The 18,831-nt window shown below is 38.2% G+C and overlaps 1 protein-coding gene across 2 annotated transcripts; it reads right to left on the minus strand.

Moving 5' to 3' along the window:
• Positions 1-432: 432 nt before the first annotated feature.
• Positions 433-16,750, minus strand: LOC311263805 (anoctamin-9). Of its 2 annotated transcripts, none has more exons than XM_084364126.1 (24): positions 16,274-16,750; positions 14,161-14,235; positions 13,915-14,037; positions 13,672-13,808; positions 13,211-13,260; positions 13,071-13,129; positions 12,201-12,280; positions 10,858-10,992; positions 10,681-10,774; positions 10,541-10,601; positions 8,474-8,556; positions 8,274-8,378; positions 7,939-8,103; positions 7,822-7,858; positions 5,742-5,853; positions 5,499-5,556; positions 5,305-5,402; positions 5,020-5,216; positions 3,371-3,523; positions 3,138-3,285; positions 2,932-3,054; positions 2,655-2,748; positions 2,344-2,456; positions 433-1,694 (listed from the first exon to the last, which is right to left on the minus strand). In XM_084364126.1, exons 1-24 carry the CDS (start codon positions 16,292-16,294, stop codon positions 1,679-1,681), a joined length of 2,337 nt encoding a protein of 778 aa, XP_084220252.1. In that variant the 5' UTR covers positions 16,295-16,750; the 3' UTR covers positions 433-1,678. The 2 variants fall into 2 exon arrangements, with proteins under 2 accessions (XP_084220252.1, XP_084220253.1); XM_084364127.1 differs by lacking the exon at positions 16,274-16,750 and adding an exon at positions 15,905-15,943.
• Between the last annotated feature and the right edge of the window lie 2,081 nt (positions 16,751-18,831).

The following is an 18,831-nucleotide window of genomic DNA, read 5'->3' on the forward strand; positions in this document are numbered from 1 at the left end:
AAATAAAAATTACGAGGCATGGTCATAATTATTAGACAAATAGTCGAAATTATGAGATAAAAGTCCAAATGATTAGATAGAGTCATATAAAAAGTCATAAACATGACATAAACATCATAATGACTTTTTATCTAATACTTTTGAATTATGATATTTTGTCTAAGAATCGTTTTAAATCTCATAATTCTTTATTTTTTAATCTCATAATACACTTTTCATCTCATAATAATGACGTGTGTGTGTGTGTGTGTGTGTGTGTATACCAACACAATGCATCCCTAAAGTAGACCTACTTTTAAAAAAAATCTAAGTGTTCAAATGTAGGCACCTTATACAGGAAAAACTTTGGGTTGCCAGGTTGTTAAAAACAAAACAAAAGAAAAACATTACATACATGTTTTCAGTGGCCTTTGGTTTATTGTAGTGGTTTTAGTAGTAGTTTTAGTATTTTACAATCTTTGAATCATATAAATTGATTTTACAAGCTGTTTTTCTTTTACATTCATGCACATATTGCACTTTTTTTGCTATCGACTTATTTGTACAGCACACTGGTCAACTCTTGTTGTTTTTAAACATGATAGATGAATATTATTTGCAGTTATACATGTTGGTAATCCATTAAACCGTGTTAACAAGTTTCTCAATTTCTAATAACCCATCTATATTGTAGGTGTAAATTTAACTATCAGGCTTAAGTAATCAAGGTTTTTCATGATCAAGTCTGCAGTTAACATGTCAAAAAGTTTAAATTTTTAAAAATGTTTTACCTAGATTGTAAGCAGCCTCTTTCCAGCAATTAAGTACAACAGGTAACAAAATAAGGTACAAATACTGAGACTAATAAATACCACTAAATGTGACTTCTGTGTACTGAAGGAATGCAAAATCATAAACAATAGAGAACGAGAACCTGGTCTGGGTGTCCTCAATTATAGCTGCAGCCCTGAGGAAAACACTTACATAACTATTATTGAAATACTGTAGTTTAGACAAATAAGGCAGATGACACCAGCACAGAAAGTTTTTACTTAAATTCAAAATCTCAGCTATGATACACATTGTAACTGAGTAAGCCTACATGTAAAAGACATAAGATGAGGCCAAAAGTTTCCTCTTTTATTCAATAATACAAAATATTCAAATGCAAAACATTCTTGTGTCTGATTAACAAAAAGTCAGCAACAGAATCTGTCTGCAGCAAAGACATTCATCGCAGTGCATTTTTACAGTGTAAGGCAACATCGTAACACACAATCGGTACTGTATGTACAGGAGCAGTATAAATTAGGTTTAGGCGTTTAATAAAAACACTCACATACGTCTCACAAATATAGAGATCCAACAGTAAGCTATAAGTGCATTCTTAAAATAGAATAAGAATAATCTCATGTCAGTAAAATCAGTTACTGTACAATCAGTTCTGTCCAAGAAAAATGAGTCTGTCTTCAAAGTCCATTTCACAGATGAGAATCCAGATAGCCAGCACTTCACATTTGACCGCAAACAATAAAAGGGAGCGAGAGTCCTCCGGAGCTCTGAACTCTTCAGGGAGGTGATTAATGGCTTTGAAGTTTGACTCAACACTGTGATAGTCTGGACACTTTTAATGCACAAGGCAGCACTGGGTTCATATCCTCAGGGGGAAAACGTGTAACATTTAAGTGTCTGAATGCTGTCACGCTTCAAATGAACTGGAAGAAATGAAAGAAAGGATTTGTTAGCGGAAGCATCTACAAGAAGTGATCACAGCACAACGCACATCTTAAAAACAGACAATTTGAATTTGAGAATCTTGCTTTTGAGATCCCCGCAAATATGGCAGGAGCACCTTGTGTCTTTTGTTTGTTAAAACTGGCAGTAAGGGCAATATTTAACTAGATTTTTTCATTTGAAATAGAAAAAAAAAACATGCAGTTCATGTTTGGATAAGAGATTTTCTCTCTTGTTCTCTCCTGTGTTCATTTTGATGTAGATGAATTCAGGGATTGCAGTGGCGCTGAAAACAAAGTCAGCAGAAATACTACATGTTCAGACTGACCCTAATAAGGAAACTGCATTTCTTGTGAATCAGACACACCATGGACGATACCAGATCCAACAAATAAGATCAGTATCAGCACCAATACTGATCCAGTGTATCAGATGAGTGAATCCATAGCCAGGGCATGACAGAAAAACTTTGGGAACCGCTGTATTAACTTACAATATGAACAATACTTAAGCACAGTCACGAGAGGCATGTGTCATATTATATTACGTTATTGCATAACAGTTTGAAAACAAAGGAGCCAGAGCGGGTTTCTTACATTCCAGTCTAACCACATATTATTTGAGACTCACCTAAGTTCCTCTTTTAGCCTGTTGAGTTTATCAAAGAGTCTGTCGTTCTTGACCTGCATGGGAGCGCTTGGCACAAACCAGGCTGCAATGAACTTGCATATGACGACAACGTGCTGCGAGCAGAGAGGAAAATGTTAGGAATGTAAACTTACTGCACTGAAACGTGTGTGTGTCAACCTCAGTTTTAAAATAGACAAACAGAAAGCAGGGAGGACTTTGGTGTTGTCTTGCTACAGTTCATAAACATACAAACAGGAGGTCATAAGAAAAGGTGGTTAGCAGTTTCTTATAAGGTAATGGTTGGGGCTCACCTCAAACAGGATGACAAATGCAAAGCGCACAGCTAAAATGAGCCAGAACTGAGGGGTTAAGCTGTAGTCCTCATTGCTCCTGTAGTCCTTGTAGCTGTGAAGGGTGACAGCAAGCAGATATTATCAGCAAACACTGAACTAGAATGACCACTTTCCACTATTTTGTTATTCAAATGATATGTTTTGACTTGGGTTTCTTCTATCCTAAATCTCAGAGTCGTGCCAGTTAAATAACTCATCAGTTGTTGAAGACAAATAAGATAAAAAGAGAACAAACCTGCATTGAGAGACATTCAGGCCACTCGCAGTGACCATCTGACTGCCTGAAAACTCCTTGAGAAGGTTCTGGTCGCCCATTCGTGCGATGGAAAGAGAGTTGTTGATGTAGCCAGCCATGCAGCTTGAAAAAAAGAGAAATTTATTCAGATGTGGGCGTAGCACACAACATGACAGAATATAAACATGTTCAAGAAGAATTCTCACTCAACATCTGTTGCATTGCCTTTGGCACATGGGCCATAGCGGTACTGGTACACCAATCGAGGGATGAAGTCTGAAGATACACCGATGACCAGCCCATTCGCAATGACAGCTAAGACACCGATAGCCTCCAACACATCTATCCACACACCTGAGCGAAGGAAACATTCAGTTTTAAAAAGGCAAACAACATTTTACAGTCATAATGCCAACTAAGACTCGAATGTGACCCTCACCGATATCGTTGGTTTTCTTGGGAACCAGTCTGCGCTCCAGAGTGACCATTTTAATGGCATCCAATCGTATCTCAATGACATTATTAATGAGGGCGAGCAGAGGAGCCAGAGGAAATGCTGCCACGAATATGGTGGTAAAGCTGAACTGAATCACTGAGGAGAGAGCAAAGAAAAATGTTATTTACCAAAAGCGAGCAGTATTTTACATGGACCATCCTACTTATCACTCGTGTTGTAAAAAATATTGAAATATTGATAAATATGAGTTCTGAGTATTTGAAATGGTTTCAATACTCATTTTGTGCAGTGTCGATACACACACACCGGCTGCTTTTTGTCATTCTTTATTCGTTTTGACAGTGAGTTGACACATTATTCCTAAAAGCTCAATATATAAAAAGAAAAACACAAATGTTTCTGTAAAACGTGATATTTAATGTTTACTACAGACTTTCTGCTGTTTTATTGCCATGTTATATTTATCTTTTAAGAAAACTCTCTATCTTTTAGCCCTCAATGTCGTGTCATTTTTTCACAGTGGTATTAAACATCGATATTTTTCAAGGTATTATATGTTAGAAATTTCAGTATCGTGACATCACTACTTATCACCTCTAGTTACTTGACATATACGTTTAGAGCTCAATCTCAAATTACCAGTTTCCGAACTACTCCAAGAGATGAATAAAACATTAGTTGGTGGCAGGGGCTTCATACCCAGCCCCTCTGTTTTGGAATTGTCTTCCTACGCAGACTCGAGAGGCGAGCTCAGTCGACTCCTTTGAACGTAAACTCAAAACACATCTTTTCACATCAGCCTCCAATCCCACTTAGTTTGCCCTAAATATTAAATTTCAGCTATCCAACGTTTACTCGGTCAGTGTGGGCACAGCTATAGATACATTTTGTACCTTACACTTTCTTTTTGTCCATATGCACATGTGTTTTTGTGTATGTATTGTCTCATTTCTGTATGTTTTTGTATATTTTACTGATGTTGCTCATTACTGTTATAGATAAATAGAAGAAAATGAAATATGTAATAAATAATATGTGTAAACATGTAAAAAAAGAAAAAAGATTACATTAATATAGACCAGTGGTTCCAGATCTCTTTCTGCAGAGCCCCCTTTTGTAAATAACAGTATTTTTTTAAGTCCCCCCCACCCACCCACACACACACACACGTACGTATTTTGCTTGCAAACTCATTTATAATCCATTTAAACACTGTCTGTAAATAATACAGAATGGCAACTCCACCATGACATCGGACTGAAAAAAACTAGGCTAAATAAGGAACAAGTCACTGCATTATGCATTTTAAACTTTTAGCTGCTGCGCACGACAGAAATTATTTCTATTTGTGTTCTTTGTGGAGTCACCAAGTGGCATCTTAACTTGCTTGGCTTCTCAGTCAGAGGCTAATACTTTGAGACACACACTCTGGTCTCCCTTTGGTACTGGTGAAACCCGAGGGTGAGTTATGCCTATCATTTTCTTGTCTTTGTTTTGGTTTTGTTTGGTAACCTTGCCATGCCCCCTTGAGATAACTCAGGACCCCCCCACTTTGGGAACCACTGATGTAGACAATGAACCATGACTTGACTTAGTGTTTTTGTTGTTAAAGCATTCAGCAGAGTACATACCCATCTCCAGAAACTCATTGAACAGGCTGAAGGAGTCCACATCGTTGAGACGGTAGTTGCTGAGCCAGTCTCGAAGCTTGCAGTTATCGCACAGCTCGGCTCCGTGTTTGGCCTCTGACTCGTCTTTCAGGTAGCAGTGGGCACATTTTCTCTGGAGCTTCTGAGTCCTTTTTCTCTTCAACCACCTGCAGAGCCAGCTGATGCAAACAAAGGACAGTAAAGTGGATAAAGTGGATATACAGTGCACATGTACAGTGTATAATCAGAAATCTGATTTACACTTACGGGCCGGCGAACTCAAAGACGTTGCTGATGGTTTGCTTGAGCACCATTATGATCGCCATTTGGATGAACAGGTCTGTGAGACATCCACTAGGATGACACTGAAATCAGACACAATATTTCACTATACGATACAAGAATAATTACTTAAAAAAGGGCAGTTAGTCATCAATGGGATCCATATTTATGTAACTCACCTCCTCTAACCGCCATTTTCCTGCAATTCGGACATAACCACCAGGATGGCCATTTATCCTGTCATGTACGTTACAAAAACACATCATTATCAGTTATATTAGGACACTGGGCGTTCATTAGTAATGTCAATGTGTTCCTTTCATTTGGTATTAATTTAAGGTCCTTTAGAGTAGGAAGCTGAGTCTAGAGCTGAGTTATATGGTTGAAATTATGTTAGAAATCATCAGTCCACCGGCTCTCACCTGCCAAGAAAAAAGGCTACGTAGAAGAGGGAGGAGAAATAGGTGAAGAACTGGAAGGTGAACATCTTGACTGTGAAACTCTTTTCTGTGGCAGCAAATGATCTTGTTTTCTCTGGAAAAGACAGGCTTCATGTCAGTGTTCATGCAGTTCACTATCTGGTCAGTGGATGGCACAATCTCACACACAGAAAAGCCCTGCTACAGAACTTAAATCTATTTATATTATTACTTATCCTTACTTTTTATTTATCTGAATAATTGTGTGAAAATGCCCACATTATTAAGGTGCAGTTAGCATTTCATTCAGCACTTCCATTTCCACTGGCTCCCTACACAATGGCCAAATAGACTGTTTTTACGCAGACAATCGACATATCACAGCAGGAAAAACACAGGTGCAATTAATGACCTCATGATGGCTGCAATTAATGTAGGAGTGCCGGTCGAACTTACCAGACATGCAGCCTCGCTAACAAGTGGCAGTTCAAATGGACAGAGCAATCATTAATTGCAGTTACATCATTAATTACACCTGTGCTTCGTCTGCCATGCGTCAGAATATCTGTTGTGAAAAGGTCCATTAAGTTACTCTTGAGTCCAAGGCAAAGATAAACCACTACATCGCTATTATTACATCCTTTTTTGGTGTGTGACCATTTCAGTTGAAGAAATGTCTCCTCATGACCTCTTGTCACTTGTTGCGAGATGTAAGTAGTTCAAAGTGTACTGTTCCCTTTTCCGATTGTTTCATTTTAGTTATCTTTAGAGGCTTGGGGAGATAAACTTCTGCATTGTAGTACTGTAATTGTAAACAAGTAGTTTTCCTCGATCTTGTTCTTCATTTTGCGAACCTTCAGATTTGTCTTATGACCCTTTGGGTTTTCTGACCCACAGCCCTTATTTTAGTCATGATTCCTTCACCATCTTCTTCTTCTACTTCTCTTTCTCTGTCAGTTCCTACTATATTTTCTGAAAAATCTACATCATGCCATGCCTCATGTTCCCTTTAGTTGTCCTCAGTTCACCTCATCTGAATCACCTGACCCATCACACTTTACATTTCCCCAATCAGTGTATGTGATGGCCCAGTTCCAATGTCCATCCTGAGCCCTGAGCTCTTCATGAACATGATCATTACAAAGGCACTGTGTTCGCTGCAATGTATATGTACACTTGTCCTTGGCATTTGTAGAAAATATATATTTTGAGTTAATTCAAAAATGTCTAGTGTATATTTCCAGACCACTTCAGAACTTATAAACATTCTTCTAACTTAAAGGTTAGTATTAAATTCATTCTTTACCCCCTCATACTATTAGACTTTGACAAAAGTTAACTGGGAGTGGTTTTACAGTATCTTTGTACATATACAAGGAGGATCAAAGTATCCCCAACATGAGCAGCTACAGCAGTTGTTTTTCAGTGATAAAGTTGACTTAACAAAGTCAGGTAAACAAAATATTTTAGGCAGACTGAGTTGTGGTACTTTCAGCTTTGGAAAGATTATGTTGACTCAACCAGAGACTTTTACAGAAACTGAATAGTGATTTTCATAAACTAGGATTTAAGGGAAGCTGAATTATATGACTATTGATACTGATATATTAATAGTCATATAATACGTTTATATGACTACAAAAGTTTGTTTTGAATCATTACAAAAATAGCTCATCTTATTTTCTCAATTTCAGTCAATTGAATACTAACTTTTTTAAGACAAATTCGATTTGTGGTTAATTCCCACACAGAGATTGGGAGAAAGTGTCCAACAGGTGAAAGCCCTTAGCCTTCACAGCTTCATAAAAAACATGTTAAAAGAAAACAGCTTTAAGTCTCCTCAGTCTGAAAGCTGCTGCGAGTTATTTGTCTGTTATCTGTGTGTCTAACCTGCTTTCTGTCTGATTTCCTGCCTTCTTGTTTCAGCCCCCTGCATTTATTTGACTGCTCTCACTGGCAGCCACAATGTCAACTGAAAACCTGTTATTTACTATTCATTCAACAGTTTCTGACCTTAAAACTCATTATATTCTAAAATAAAACTGTAAAAGGAAAATATTTTAAAGCTAAAGTGTAATCGTACCTATTTCACAGAGCTTCATGGCTACAATCCTGTTGATCTGCAAAGACAAAGACATGTCAGGGTCACAGAGGATATTTCTAACAGGAAACAGAGATGCACATTGAGAGACCTGTGTACCCGTGTCATGACGGTGATGATGAGGTAATGGAGGACGGCCCCTAGCATCATTGCTCCGCTGTTCGAGTGATTGCTGAGAAATTCCCATGATCCTTCAGCCAAGAGCACTGCTGCAATCACCCTAAACACCACCAAGGCATGTGTCAGGCCGATGATCACCAATATCTGCAGAAACACAAAAACACTCATTTGTAACACTGTACATGTGAGGACCACCATTAACTCCGTCTTTTTTGCAGCACATGCTAAAACTTGAACCTCACGACTTTTATCTGCCCTAAAGACGTACAAGCCCTTTAAATATAATATGTGAAGAGGGCTACAATGAGACCCACCATAGCTGTCACGCAGATCAAAACCAGAGTGCTGCGCAGATACGAGTGCTTGTGTTTTTTTGGTTCACATTTGGCATTGTTCACAATTTCCAGGATCAGTTCCTCCTACATAATTGAAAAAAACACAGCCATGAATTCCAATGAGCACTGACCTGTTATTATTGAAATATAATAAAAACAATGTATAAGACTGATCATACCTCCTCCTCACACCAATCAGACACTTTCCATTCGCACACGTAGGAAGCCCGATGCCTTTTCCAGAACTCCAAAAACAGTGTTGCTGTGAAGATCAGAGATGAGTTCATAAAATCTACTGGACCAACAATATGTGCACTGAACAACAGTGAGTTTTTAAAACCCAAATTCATTGTGATGCTGATAACTTATGCCACCTAGCAGTTTTGTACTAAAGGCACAGATGCAATTTCCGCCACTAGGGGTCTCTTAATTTAATACAACAGACGTAAGTATCGTGGGATCATGGAATTTGTTGTCCTCACTTTTAAACAACAACCATCGGTGATAAAAAATCTATCTGCGTGACTCATACAGAAACGTCACAGATGAGTGTTTTAAAGTTTTATTCGCGTCCATTCGTAATTAGTCACGTTCCCCTACTTCCTGCCTCTCGGAGTTTATAGCAACAGGCGACAAGATGAAACACATCATTACTTTAAGTAAAATTACCGATTTCTCTGGGTTTGATCATTGTTGGAAACATTTGAGATAATGTAAGTATGCAAATCAACAAAAATATAACAAAGCTCTGGTCGCTTTTAGACATTTTAATGGAGAAATGTTACATAATATATCTTTAAAGGAGACCAGTTTTGTATAGGTTCTTGTGCACATAAAGATCTTAGTTTAAAAGGTCAATGTCTGCACCAACAGAAGGTCCTCCCTCCCACAGACAACACTGCTGAAACACCTCGTCAGTAGTTTTGTCTTTAATTTTGTGACTTTGTGACATCACACCATGTCACAGAGTTACACATTTGCTTAATTAATACCTTGCGGTAAGTTTGGCATGTAAGAATTGATTAAGCACAGCTCCTCTATTGTTGTGAGCAGTGCTGGGTCAGGCATGTGTAAGCTGACCAATCAGAGGAGACTGGGTAATTAGCTCCTGCTCCTCCTTAAAAGAGACAGGAGCTAAAACAGAGCGTTTCAGACAGAGGGGGAATACAGAGCTGCAGCACTGGACAGTATGGGAAAATGATGTTATTTGAGCACTAAAGCATTTAAACCCATTCTAGCAGCTGAAAGTACTTATTAGACATACAGTTACAGAGACAGATGTTGTGTTTAAGTTTTAGGAAGCAAAACAACTTTCGACAGACTTTGGGTCAGGTTTAAAAGCTTAAGTTAAAAATAGAAAAATGAATCAGCAGAAGAATACTCAGGAACTGATCCCTACGTCTTACGGGAAACTGCTTCTGCAATAGTAAATTGCAGCATATGAGCTCCAAGCCTCGCTGAACTTTTCCTCAGATGGTGAAACAAAAATTAAAGTGTACTACTTCTTGTTTTCCATGAGTTTTTTTTAAAACAGTATTATAGGGGACTTCCATTCAGCCGGGCATTTTATCAATGTCCACTTTTCTGACCTTGACACATTCTTTCTCTTTCTGTATCTCAGCCCTCCCTCACACACTTCCTCACAGACAGTCACGTCAACACTGCGGTTGCTGTTCTTAACAAACGGACTCTTCCCACAGCTGTTAATAAACTTCACTCAAGTAAATCCTCATCTTGCCTGAATCCTTACTTTGAACGACAGATATCAATTTGATTAAAAATGTACAAAAACACAGAGGTATTAAAAGTAGAAAAAACGAATAATACAGTGAAAGAGTAGTTATATGTTCTTATAGATGACTGCATGACCACCCCCACTGCCAGATGGCCAGGGCTGATTAAGATGAGAGTAGCCAGGACGAGAAGGTTCTCTCAGCGATGTGGCATCTCATTGGCAGTACATGTCTCAGTTATCAGTTATTTGTTCAAGTTGTCCTGTATAGCCAAAATTGTCTGGGCGAAGAAACAACAGAATTGGAGAAGAGTCCTGCACGCTGATTTTCAATTATTTTCTATCAAATGTGCCTATTTCATGTGATTTAATTGCTATGGAGCCAATTCCATCTCCAGGAAGTATGACTTAGACAAATCACACTAATCTTAAAACTGGGATCTGAATATTGAAAATGCATGATTATATCTAATAACACAAGAGTAATTGTATCATATAGACACACAGCACTCACCCCACACTGCCATGAACATCGCAAAGAGCACTGTGCCGTTATTATCGAACAGCAGGCTCACCTGAAGGCAGACAAAACCAGCAGTGAGCACAAACAGACAAGCAAACATTCAGCTGTCTTCTGTAAATGCACTGATGTACCTTGGCATATGTGCAGGTGTCAGAGAGCTGCCACACTTTGCATCTCTTGTCACACAGTGGGCACATGACTGTGTCGGCCTCACAAACCTCCTTTCTACAACACAGTAGGCACTTCATTTATTACAGTGCACATGTTCTGTTATGACACATATACTGCAGAGCTGTGAAGAAACTTACATGAGGGGTGAGCTGTTGAAGAAGGCAAGGCCATAAAGGAAGACTATGATCCCAATGAGAGCGGGCGGGATGAGCAGATAAGTGTACCAGCCCAACCACAGGTAGTACAAGGCCACCTTCTCACCAAAGTAGTTCCTAATATGAGAACACACACATTAACACAGACACACAGAAAAGAAAATGATAAAACTCATGAGCTGGTGACATCTACTGTACTTGTACATTTGCAATTTATAAACATTGTATATAGAGATAGAATGACAACATTATAATTAAAGGTATGTACATGCGTTCTGTATATACTGTAAGAATATATAAAAATGTTTATAATATGTTAGTATGTTATACACGTAATGTACATGTCTCAGTGTTGCCAGATTGGTTAAAACAATACAAATGAATTAATTTAGAATTGTTCAATATTACATATTAATAATAAACAACAATTAAAGTGTTCACAAGTGTGCTAGAACACAAAGGAGGCTAAATGGGACATAACTTATCTGACTAAAATGCAACAAGCCTTTTTCCCCAGTTAAAGTTCACCTCCCACACAATGTATGACACAAGAGAGAGAGAGAAAAAAAGGGAAGGGGGAGAATGCTACATGCATTCTCATGCAAACACACAATGCGGTTGCTGAAAACACAGATTTGCAAATAAAACACTACAGCTCGTGTGTGCTTATACAGTACAGTAAGTCGTGGGTGGTAATGATAGTAACTCCTATCTCCTCTCAATAGAATAAATACAATTACATCATATCAAAGTGAATAAAATGAATTCAATTTATGACTATATTCTTAATATACTGTAGACCCCAAAACTCCCCACTCGTCAGAAAACTTATATTGTGCAATATAATGTATAAAATCTGTTTAAATGTCACATAGACAGAAACATTGAATGTTCATCAACATTAAACACTTTCATGTGGGTGTTTCAGTCTCTTGGTATTTTGAATAATTACACCTCCAGGACAACAAATACTTGACTTATTTTGACAAAGTGTGGAGTGATGATGTCAGTGAATGTGGCTGACATGGACGACGCCAAGCTTATACTGTTTTTTATTTCAAAGTGGGAACATGTCGCATGCATGTTTGTGTTGTGAATCTGAAGACAAAGACAACAGATCTGTGCCAGCATTAAGTACTGTACATCACTTTAAATAATGAGTCCAAACAATGCCTGCATCATGCGTGGGTGGTTACTTGATTGCTGTTGTCTTGTTAATACTTGAACCTATTTAACGGTGGGACGACATGAAAAACAATAATGCTGCATTAACTGCAAGTGTAAAGAGCGGAGTGATGAATAGGCTGTTATGTTGTAGTCCAAACCTGACAGCAGTTATGGGTTGCCCTTGGAGACAGGCTGTCCATCGTGCCCAGCTCTCCTTCAGTTCTCTCTGTTTCTTTTTCTGAAAGCAGACGGGAAAAAAATTCAAAGGAAACCACCAACATGAAGAAGATCTTCGTACATACTGGTTAAAGCAGCATACAGTCAAACTGAGAACAGGAGCTTACAATGTAGAAATATAATATACTGGTGATTAAACTAATTTTACCGGTTTGTACTTAGAATTAAAAGCATCTAAGATTAATTAAGATTAATGCTGCTTCATATTTTGGGTTGGATATTTTCTTTTTTACCTTGATTTTTTTGACATTTACCTTTGTGGAAACGACTTTACCTCCCTCGGTGTAAACAGTAAACATGCTATATGTTCATGTACAGCACCTATCAGTGTATACACACACACGTACCCACTTACTCACAGGTTTGCATGACTCACTGCATTAGCATGACTCACGTGGAACTCACACAGAACAGAAGAAGCCCCATGGATAAGAGGCAAATGTTTTTAAGAATCTACAACCAAGTCCAGTTGCCCTGGATTCAACTCTCCTTGGATGACTCACAGAGCCTCTTTGTGAATTCTTATTTGGCAGCAATCTATTGTTTTGTAGGGCCACTGCCAGGCTTCACTTCATAATTTCAGCAGGTTTTAAGAAAAGCAAAACAATTGAGCAGCTACATGAAAAGAAGATATTTACGGGATGATTATAGTGTCACTTTCTTCAGTATGAGGATGTGTGGATCCTGTTTTCAGTCTTTATTCATACAGTCTTGAAGGTCCAAGTGAACTGTTTTAAGACCTGGTAATAACGCAATGATTTGTTGATGAATAATAGAAACAGGATTTTTACCTCATGCAAGCAGAACCTTGCCTCAAAAACCTTCGCCTTCAGAAGATCCCTCAAACTCTCTAGCAAGAAGAATAACATGAAAGATTAGTTCTCTGGTTACCTGGAGCATCAGGAATGTAAATACACCAAGTCTGTCTCACCTCCTGTACGAATAGGGGTGTGATTCATGATGAAGTGGACAATCCTTATTCTGAAACGAGGACAAGAAACACTCATGAAGCTGAACTTGCAGCAAGAGATTTCAAACTGTCTTTCAGATCATTTAGAACATCACATTCATTTGAGCACACAGAGTAGGATTTCCTCTTCATGTCCCATATTTAGAAAAAAATGATTGTATTGTCTTAACGTGGAACTTTTAGAGATCATTTGCACAAGACCAACATCCTATGGAGCAGCTAAACAATCATTGTGTTTTAGTCATTTTACTAACAAGGGGGATACATTTTGCTCACAAGGGGATGTATATTGGTTATGTTACTAACAATGGAGGTACATTTTGGTTATTTTGCTTACAAGGGGGATGGCATCACCTCCTCACCCCCCCTACAATCGCCTACTGCCCATGATTGTCAAAAATAGCTACGGCAGCATGTTTTACCTGGTACTGAGTGGTACAATGTTCTGATCCGAGCTCCAGTTACAAGCATCAGACACTTTGAGCAGATACCTGTACTTCTCAAAGGTTTCTTTAGGCGCTTGAATCCCATAGAAGATGAGATCATCATCTATAATTTCCTAACAGAAGTAAATAAAGAGGGGGGGAAACAAGTTAATCATGACCTTTGCAAAGCATGTTCACCTGTAAAGTTTATAGAAAAGAACGGGTAAAGATAGATCTTACTGTGACTTTCATGTTCTTTTTTTTCAATTCTTCAATGTATTCAGTTTGCTTCCTGAAAGCTTCCCTTTCCTGGTTTTCAATTGTTTTGGCAACCAAGACATAGTCGTACGATAGTGGTGTGTGCTGTGTGACAAAAATAATAAGCAAGAGTCAGACTTTCAAATATTATATGGATCCATCTTTTTGATTTTGAAGGTGTACAGGACTTGTTAGCATGTTGTTAAAGTGGACAAATTAAGTTCTTACCACAGGAGGAAGTGATGTCTGGTCATTGCCATTCTCTCTCACCACTCCCATTAATTCCAGCAGTTCGATACTGGGCTGTACAACACAATGTTGACAGGTATTATCAGTCGAGGCCTCCACACATGTACAGCAAATTCACACATCATGAGTGAGTGATTTAATTTTTAAAAAGATGTGACTGTGAGTGATATATAATGATTTTACTATGAGGGATAATTTGATATCATCACTCCACTGATATGTAATAATAAGCTTGTGAAAATCAGCTTAAAGGTCATCATCTTCACAGGAATCCTGTTTAACTCTGACGTAGGAGGTGTGTCTGTGAATGCCACAGTGCTGAGAGACACCTGTGATGATCCTGACTCACCGAAGAGGACTGTCAGTGAGGAGGGTTTAATCTCACCTGACTGAATGGCATGGCATGTAGATGTGCTCTCACCGTCATGACAATCTGTGCTATTCACAGCTCACACAAGTCCCAGTGAGGCTAAAATAGGGAAGGTGTGGCAGAGCTAGAAATACTATCTGATCATGCAGATACTAGTGGTATACAAACATCCCATTCAGTTCCTGGTTCGATTATAGTAGGGATACATGATATGGTAAAAAATGTAATGTGATTATTTTGGAAGCTGTTGTGTTTGAGATATGATTCAGAATTGGCAAGAATTAGGAATGATTACATGTTTCTAATGGCCGATACCGAAAAGATGACCCATAAGTTTACATTATTGTATTTTTAGAAGAAGTACTTTACCTGTTGTTTATACACACCCAAAGATAAGAAAGGCTTACATGTAGTGCCCCATTATGTTTTTAAATAATCAGACACCAACAAAACATATTTGAAATTGAACCTTTTTTTTTATCTTAAATGTTCACATTCGTAGCATTATCAAATATCAATAACATTAAAAACCAGCACAATCAAAACCTAAATGAATAAGTAAAAACTTCAGTGTTGACATTGTAAATAATGCACATTGATCATTAACACATAAAGTATTGATTTTGAGGTAGTGGTGGTGCACAGTACAGTGCCTTTATGGGATGTTAAAAGGGGGGTTTATAGTTGTCATTGCAAAATGTGCCAGCATAAAATTTCTTTGGGGGGCCCCCAAATGTCTGACTGGTTTGCCTCTCCTTATGAGGCACCTATGACTATTATGAAATAAATGTGTTGTCTTCCTCTGAAACTGTAAAAAACAACGTCACCGGTGATGACATGTTTTTGGCTCTACTGTCTAGACTGTGTGACATCACAAGTGCAACAAGTTCCACTTTTTCTGCTTTCTTCACCGTGTTTATTAGCACATCCCATACCCACCAATGTATCAGAGTTTGTGAAATTTTGTGCTTGCTAAGTAAATGAAAGCAGTTTGGCTTCATATTTTTGGCTCAATGAATAGCAGATATTATAGTTTTCCCAATATTGAGCTGATAATATATCGATAATTACACTATAAACACTGTATATACTAATCAAAATGAGTTAGGGATACTGGGATATGGATGCATATATATACATGTGCATGGATATGCAATAAAAGTCAAATTAAATGTTTTTTGGGGACCAGAAATGTTCACAAAATAAAAATGTGAAACGTGGAAGTGAAACACTAAAATATCCCTGACTCATTTTGAGTAGCGTATACCGCACAATAATTATGATTTTTGCATCACAATCTTAATTTTCACTGAAAAAAATCATGATGATGTGACATTTGTTGGGGTTTTGTACCAAACACACACGTTCTCTCACATCTGGAGGACAAGATAGACCAGGACACCTCTGCAGCACTTCACTACCACACATTTTACCTTAACCCAGCTTCTACCATTTGGTAATTACACTTAGCCATACTGTGATTTCGATTATATTGTGGTTAACTGTTCAGTCCTAGATTACAGCATGACTGTGTAGTCTTTAAAGGGTGAGGTCTTGTACAGCACTGGCTTCTGTTGGAGCTGTTTAGTCTGACAAGTGCAGGATTGGCAGTCACGTTCGGATAAAGCAGCAGGCCTATGAGAGCATAACAGAAGCTTTCAGTAGTAGCTCCATTATGTATCGATACAATCTGTGCATTAGTATGTACAGAGGGTCACCTACCTGCCTCCTGTGGACGGGCATGACGAGAAGGTGCTGAATGCAGATGCGACTTTCCCGGATTAGAGGAGGAAAAAAAGCCTCAGGCACCAGTCAGTGATCCCGGAGGTGTCAGCCTCGCTCTCCGATCAAGCCCGACTATAAAACTGACAGGATCTCTTTTGAACAGGCTGCAAGGAACTTCCGTACTTCCTCAAGGAACAGACGTGCTGTTGTACCACTAGCTGAGGAATGTGCAAAAGCGACTCTACCTGTTGCTGTGTGGTGTCACACAGCATTAAATCTTTGTAGCCTCCACCTGTTTTTGTTCTCAGTTCAGTCACTTCAGCGATGCGTTCGTCAAACACACACAAACACACAAACACACACACAGGGTTAACTGTGTGTTTCGGAGGCTGGAGACAAGTGTAGAGTATCTCGATGTCGCTTGGTCAGGTGCAGTGGAATGACATATTTCTGTTGCCTCCTCCTCAAGCGTGCAGATGAGATTAACACACACCGGCCGCTAGATGGAAGCAAACACAGTGAGTTTAAGAGCCCGTTAAAAGCATTGAGTTGGCTGTGACTGAATCCTCCCACTCATCAGTGACATTTGTTTAAAAAACCACAAAAAAAACCCCTTCTACACTTTGAGGCAATTACAATTTAAAAGCATCTCGAGGTCTCTAATGGAAAGGCTGAGCTTCCTCCATTACCATCACCATCACCACAGCAAAATAGGTTATTCAGTCTTCAGTGACTGACCCAACATTAAAATGAACAAAATGCAGAAAATTAAGCATTTTTTTGTGGCTATACTTAACAGGCCTATGTAGGTTGAGCATTAATTAAAGGATAAGTTCACCCAAATATGAAAATTCAGTCATTATGTAGGCTACTCCCCCACCCCCACGCTGATGGAAAGTTGGGTGAAGTTTTCGTAGTCCACAAAACATTTCTGAAGCTTCACAGTCAAACAATGTTGCATCATTCTCCTGAACAGCTGAAGTAGATGGGGACTTGTTTTAAAAAACAACTCCTGTGCGTAAACTCATTTAGTTTAACAGCTACAGTCAAGATTACATCTTAAAAGGGGTTTGAATAACATCTTTTTAAATCAATTTGGGATCTTAAGGCTTTTTGAAACGCTATACGAGCTGTATGGAGACATTAAATGTTTTCTCGCAGTTGAATATGTACATTTTAAAACAAGTCCGCAGCCACCTCAGCATTTGTTTAGGAGAATACTGCAATTTGCTGTGAAGCTCAAGAAATGTTTTGTGGACAACAAACTTCACCCTGCTTTCCATGAGGGTTAGTAGGTAATTACTGAATTTTTATTTTTGGGTGAACTTATCCTTTAATTCCTTGTGCCATTATGAAAACATTTGTTTTGCAACAAATAACTTACCACAAACTAAATTGATTCTGGTATCTACAGTAATTATACAATCCCACTTTATTATATGTTTGCTCGTGGCAATTTATTACATTTTTGTATGTAACAAAGGTAAATATTTGTGGATGAAGATTACAGTGTTATTGAAGGTTTCTAAGTTGCTCAGCAGTTTTACCTATACTGCCAATTTCCAGAGTCAATGTTTACATGAAGTAGTAAAACAAAAGTAATAAGACCACAATACAGGTTAATAAATGAAAGATACACAAACAAAATTTATCTCAAGAGTAAAAACAGACGAAAGGTTCAAATTTTTAGTGCTAAATAAAACTTTGACCTGTGAATTTCCATACACGTTTCACAGGGAAATATTGTACCTTTTTACCCCAGTGCTTTCTTTAAGTTACTTTTCTGATATAAGCTTTTATAATTTTTTATTATTTCACATACAAAATATATGCTCCGTCTTCTATCAACCAGATTAAACCACCCAACAGTATGTGAAACTATTAAACTTTACTCCACCTTAATGACTTCATTAAAATGCTGCTTAATGCATGAACAGTAACAATCCAGTAGATTTAAATACTACCCTCCTAAAAGCTTCATTCTGCATAATAAGTACTTTAGGCTGCTTTTAATAATTGACTGTATGTCAACACTTTTAATGCTTTAAGTATACTATACTAATACTTGAATGCATGACTGTTACTTGTACAGTATTTTTCATAATTGTGTATTGTGTTTGACCATGGCTGTATATTTCTAGGTATCTATCTGATCTATCTAATGTTGCGCCCGAGTTGACTGCAGGACACCGTTCAGAGAGAGTTCACAAAGAACACACTTGAGACAAAGTATTGAGTTAGCCTTTTTGCAAAAAGGGAGAACACAGTCCAATGTGAGCCCCACGACTCACACCTGCAACTGTCTGATAAAAGTTCTGCTCTCCTCTGCTCGCAGGCTGATTTTATTCTCTTGCTTTGTAGGCGGTTACATGTTTGCAAAACACACACATAAAAGGATACATACATTTGTTCAGCTTGTTTTTGGCACACCTTTAACACCCCACCACTGTCTTAACGGTCGAATTACACAGCCCCCACCCCGTGTCTGTTTTGAGACGAGAAACAGAAAATGTGTCAGTCACCTCTTTCCTGTTCAGCAATATGCAGGGGAGTGT

The sequence above is a fragment of the Pagrus pagrus genome (genome assembly GCF_965226575.1).
Source record: "Pagrus pagrus genome assembly, chromosome: 10".
Classification (NCBI taxonomy): Eukaryota; Metazoa; Chordata; class Actinopteri; order Spariformes; family Sparidae; genus Pagrus; species Pagrus pagrus.